The sequence below is a fragment of the Atta cephalotes genome (assembly GCF_000143395.1).
Source record: "Atta cephalotes unplaced genomic scaffold scaffold00012, whole genome shotgun sequence".
Taxonomy (NCBI): Eukaryota; Metazoa; Arthropoda; class Insecta; order Hymenoptera; family Formicidae; genus Atta; species Atta cephalotes.
In genome coordinates, this window is record NW_012130076.1 from 2,924,146 (window position 1) to 2,930,145 (window position 6,000).

A 6,000-nucleotide genomic window follows, 5' to 3' on the forward strand; every position below is an offset into this window, starting at 1 on the left:
AGTAATATTATAACGCTCCATAAAACAGCCTATGCATAATTAGTAATTAAATTATGTCAAATTATATGCAATTCTGAGTTTGCTACAATTTTTTGAAAAAAAAGTTTGTTGGAGAGTTGAAAAAACTTAATACATGAAACGTAATGAATATTGCATATTCTGTTAATGAAGATAAGATAAAATATTATTTGCTTGATAATATTTGATTTAATAATCATTTCAAGAAAATAGAAACTAAAATTAAAATAGAAATAGCGTAACTTCCATTGTGCATTTCTAATGTTGTTTTATATTATTATCCATTTTACTTATGCATCGAATATCGTAAAAACGAGATAAAATAATAGAATATTACAAAAAATTGAAAATAAATTAAATAATGAATATTGTATTTAATATTATGTTTCGCTGAAATTACATAAAATATTTTCATCATATCTTGTCTCCTACAGGCAATTGTTTTGCCGCCGCTTGCAAAGTGGCCGCACGAGAATGGATTTACCTTTACCACATGGTTCCGTCTAGATCCCATCAACTCTGTTAATATCGAACGAGAAAAACCGTACCTCTACTGGTAAGTGCTTCCACATCAAGTACCCTTACGAAAGTACTCTCTCCAAGTAGAGCGGTAGCCTTAAAGAACGAGAGACGGGGAACAAGGGACGGGGCGAGAGACAAGGGATAATGGTCTAAGAGAGAGGGACAAGAAACGAAGGGATGAAATACGAAAGGATGAGGGATAAAGAACAAATAAATGAAAGACGAGGAACGCGGGACAAATGGATGAGGGACGAAGGGATAAGAGACAAGGAACAAGGGATGAGGGATAAATTTTCGAAAACTTCGAGGAAAGCACTCAGAAATTCCGATTGGACTTATTAAGCGTAATTCTGTCAGCATACATTTGCAACAAAAATAATATTTATATAGTAATAAAAATTATATAATAATAAAATTATATAGTATAATAATTATTTAAGATAATGTGAATATACAACAAATAAGAGATAATGCCTATATAACGGTCGAAGCTAGATCTTAGGTGCTTAAATATCTTCATGTGAATTTATACGTAGTTATTTGAACCGAGCACCGAATTGATTTTTCGGACTTAAAAACGCAACCAAATTAAGTAGTAATATCAAATTAAACTGACAAGCAATTTAATAGTATGATAATAGTATGATCAATTGATATTTTTAAAAAATCTTAATGTATCGAAAATCTGTAAATAAATTATTATATTTTTTATTTTAATTTTATTTGTTTATAGAAATAATTTTAATTATTTTATATATATAATTTTCACTATTTGTTTTTATGATAATCATGTTTTACAATAATGATATATTAAATTGATAGAAATATAAGCACATTTGAGATCTAATGAGACAGTTTTATTAAAGTATTTTTCTTTTATTATTTTAGCTTTAAAACAAGCAAGGGAGTAGGATATTCTGCACATTTCGTAGGCAACTGCTTAGTCCTGACTTCAATGAAAATAAAAGGCAAGGGCTTCCAACATTGTGTCAAATACGAATTTCAGCCACGAAAGGTACACTATTAAATTTTTAAATTGATTTATATCGATGTGCACCGAAAATTTTTATATGCTATAGGAAAAAAATATTTTTGTTTTTTTTTGCAGTGGTATATGGTCGCGATAGTGTATATATACAATAGGTGGACAAAAAGTGAAATTAAGTGTTTAGTCAATGGCCAGTTGGCGTCGAGTACAGAAATGACATGGCATGTTTCGACGAATGATGTGAGTGTTGCAAATATATTTTATATTAATAATTTTCTTTTGCCAATAATAATTTAAAGAAAAAAAAATGGTAATGTCATTTTACAGCCTTTTGACAAATGTTACATTGGAGCAACCCCCGAACTGGACGAAGAGCGCGTGTTTTGCGGACAAATGAGTGCAATATATTTATTCAGCGAAGCGCTGACAACGCATCAGATATGCGCGATGCATAGATTGGGGCCGGGATATAAGGTACGCTATAACATCTCTCACTCTTTCTCTCTGTATCTGTCACTCTCTATTTTTTACCGTTGCTACGTGCTATAGATATACATGTATGAATCGTTAATCAAACGCTGATATTTTCTACTTTATATTTGTGAACGAATATTCATCATCGCTTTTACGATCCACGCGCAGAGCCAGTTTCGTTTCGACAATGAGTGCTACCTGAATCTGCCTGACAATCATAAAAGGGTGAGTGAGCAGGATCTCTCTACGAGCATGGTGGACCAAAGTATGCAAATTGTAAGCATTTTGATTTTATTTTTTCGTTAACATATTATTTGTATTTTGTTAATTATTCTGTTACTGCGTTCGAGTTCATCTAAGGTAATTATCCAATTACGATCACTGATTTTCTTGATGGCCTCTGCAATTGATAAGTTTATCAATTCGTTTGATATTATTTGTTTTGGAAAAGTCGATTTATCTGTGACTATGAATCTTATATCTATTATATTAATAAAATGCACCTATTTTTATGTTTATTTTATTTTTTTATTATTATTCTTTCTTTACTGGAATGCCTATCTTTCTTAGTGAACAGATATTGCAGAATGAATTTAGTAATGTGCAAAGTACTTTTGCTGTAAGCATCTTTACATTATACATCGTATAATTTTGTTATACGATGTATGATTTCGTTTGATGCTAATCGGTATCCTCTAATTAGTAGTAAGTAGCAGTATAATTATGGAGTAGTATTGAATTATTGTTTTCGAGTATGTGATTTTTGTGTATTTATTTATATTATGTAGTTAGTATCCAAGATGTACACCCTGGTAAGATTGAATAACGTAATGCACTTATGTTATAGCATAAATATATTGTAAATTACAATAAGTATTGAAAATTTTCTGTGCAGAAGATTTATTAATTTATTACTTTACATGTAATATTCCAGGTACTTTACGACGGAAAATTATCGAATGCAATTGTGTTCATGTACAATCCAGTAGCGACAGATTCGCAGCTTTGTCTACAAAGCGCACCGAAAGGCAATGTCTCTTATTTTGTACATACACCGCACGCCCTCATGCTACAGGTATAATTTATTCAATAGAGATTTAATACTAGATATACAGAATTACATACACTTTTTATTTACTTTTATTTTAAACATCATTGTATTAATGGAAAAGTGACACATCTCAAAATTAGCAATTTTTCAGCAGAGCATTTTTTAAATATTATTTCTCAATTGGAACAACTTCACTTTTTTCCATTAGATTTTTAATTATAAAGTATTATTTGAAAAATTCCATGAATTTTCAAAAGGTCAAAAGTCAAATATAATCTTAGTATAGGATTGTTATTATATATTTTATCTTTTATCAAAATTGTAACATTTTTTTCATTTAAGCAATGTATCAACAAATATCTATGTTGTTTTTTCAAAATATGTTAGTCTTTAGGTTGATTTTCTTTCATTATTTCAGAAATGCAAGTTTTTTTATTTATGTCACTTTCTGTCACTTTTTTTAGCAGTAATGAATTATAAATATGTATAAAACAAATGTATAAAATAAGTAAGAAATTTTTGTGTTTCGACTTTCAGGATGTCAAGGCAATCATAACACATTCTATTCACAGCACGTTAAACTCGATAGGTGGTATTCAAGTACTGTTCCCATTATTCTCCCAGCTGGATATGCCTTATGACTGCATAGCGCCAAACGACATTAAGCGCGATCCCACATTATGGTAAAGCTTTATTAATAGTTACCACTTTGGAAAATCGTGCATTTAAATAGAAGGAATTTAGAAGAAACATCGACATTATTTTTCAGTTCGAAATTGCTCGGGTTTATTTGCGACTTAGTGGAAAGTTCTCAAACCGTTCAGCAACATATGGTACAAAACAGAGGATTTTTGGTAATAAGTTTTATGCTACAGAAAGCCAGTCGAGATCATCTCACGACGGAAGTTCTTGCATCCTTTTTGGAGCTCACGAAACATTTAGTGACTTGTCTTAGCGCAAACAGTGATTTATTATTGAAACAGGTACCGATCTATTAACAAATTATTATTTGTTAGTATTTATTAGACGTTTCAATATGATATATAAATACAACGATATATTTATAGTGATATATATGCAGTTAAGATAGTGGCATTTTACTGTTATTTATATATAATTTATATATAATTTAACTAAAAAGAATATACAAAATATATAAATATATAATTAAATTTTTTAAATTATAATTTTAATATATTATATTTAATTCAATTTGCGATTATCTTAGCTGACGATAGTGTAAGATGCTTATTAGATTTAGAAAAATTAGAGTAAAAATTATAATCCCTACAATATAAAAATTAAGTAAAACAATTTTATAGAAGATTTGAAAATAGGATAGAAAATTATTGATAGAAAAAAATGAAATTACTAATCATTGTAGATTTAGTCACATCATAACATTTATTTGATAAATAGTAGGAAAAGAGGATTATGTGTTTAACATTATTAGTTGTTGATTAAGTTTTTCGTAAACTCTTCATCCATGCACATCTAGTTATAGCTTTTTTTCAAGTGATTTTTATTTATCCCTATATGCATGGATTATATTCAATTTGGTTTAATTTCGTTAAAATATTAATATCGATGTATCCTATTCCTTTAATTTGCATTATCTCTGCTATGTAATGTAATAGCTTCTACGCTTTCATCGCAATTGCTCCTATCGAAATGTTTGCAAATATCCTATGTATATATTAATGTATGTGTTTAATATGCATTTCCATACAATTTTAAAGGCTCTTCTACAATCCTGTTACGAGCATGCCTATTCGCCTTCTTCGATTAATTATTGTGCTATTTAAACTTCGGATCGCATGTAATCTACCGACTTTTGAGCTTCCTGAATTTAAAAGAAGGCTACGCAAAGTATTTTGTTCGTAATGTTGCTTTTACATCAAAATTCATAATTCTTATTTTGCAACGCTAAGAATCTTCGTCTATCTCTGCTATATCATGAAAAGTTATGTTATTTCTATCTTCAAATATGCACTATCATCAAAATCCTATCATATGGTATATTATTTTTTATTGTCATAGGTTGTCCCAACGGCATAATTAATTATATTACTTAATTAAATACTAATCATACATTTAATATATGATTAATTTGTTTGCAATTTAATATTAATTTAATAATATAATATTAATACACTATATTAATACACAAAATCGATGCATTTCTTGCTCTTTTGCAATATAAAATAATTATGTTAAATAATATTTATGCAATTAATTGAACCACATTTTCCGATTTTCAGAATACATATATATGTATATCCTAAATTTAAATTTCGATATTATTTTTCGAGTTTTTTCATCAGTTGATATAAATGCACGAATATCCATTTGCACTATATTTTATATTACGTTTTATATTCATATAAATCACTAATTATTGTTGCTCGTAACAGCAATACTATCTGCACTTATTATTACTTATCTACTATCAATTCCAATTGTTTCCGTAAACTCAATAACTCTTGTTTGATATTTGTATATTATTTTTTTCTTCACACATGTAACCCAAAATTCATAGTTAGATCTTATATTTAAAACTGTCTTAAGTACAGTCTTAAGATGTCATGAATCAATCAGAGAACTGTATTAGCATCTTAAGACGAACATTACTTAAGTAACGGTCTTAAAATAAGAATGAACTATGAATATTACCCATAGAGAATTATTTTTTCATTATAATTTAAATATATATCCGATAATATTTTAATGATTATATATTTTTTATGTTGTATCTACATAAATAATTCATCAAAATTGAAATCAAATTGAAATCAAAATATAAATCGAAATATAATAAAAAGATTTAACATATTTTGTATATACATATTTATAAATAAATTCTAAATGATTAAATTGTATGGATTACATACATTAATGCAAATAAATTCAATGGCATATATATATATATATATATATATATATATGC

General features: G+C 27.9%; 1 protein-coding gene across 1 annotated transcript in view; it reads left to right on the plus strand.

Moving 5' to 3' along the window:
• LOC105617196 (neurobeachin) overlaps positions 1-6,000 on the plus strand; it is a 222,104-nt gene that overhangs the window by 115,203 nt on the left and 100,901 nt on the right. The window contains exons 6-13 of the mRNA XM_012198761.1: positions 453-574; positions 1,429-1,555; positions 1,649-1,768; positions 1,856-2,002; positions 2,171-2,278; positions 2,937-3,077; positions 3,591-3,736; positions 3,823-4,036. Coding sequence (XP_012054151.1) covers positions 453-574; positions 1,429-1,555; positions 1,649-1,768; positions 1,856-2,002; positions 2,171-2,278; positions 2,937-3,077; positions 3,591-3,736; positions 3,823-4,036 — 1,125 coding nt within the window. The remainder of the gene's footprint in view (positions 1-452; positions 575-1,428; positions 1,556-1,648; positions 1,769-1,855; positions 2,003-2,170; positions 2,279-2,936; positions 3,078-3,590; positions 3,737-3,822; positions 4,037-6,000) is intronic.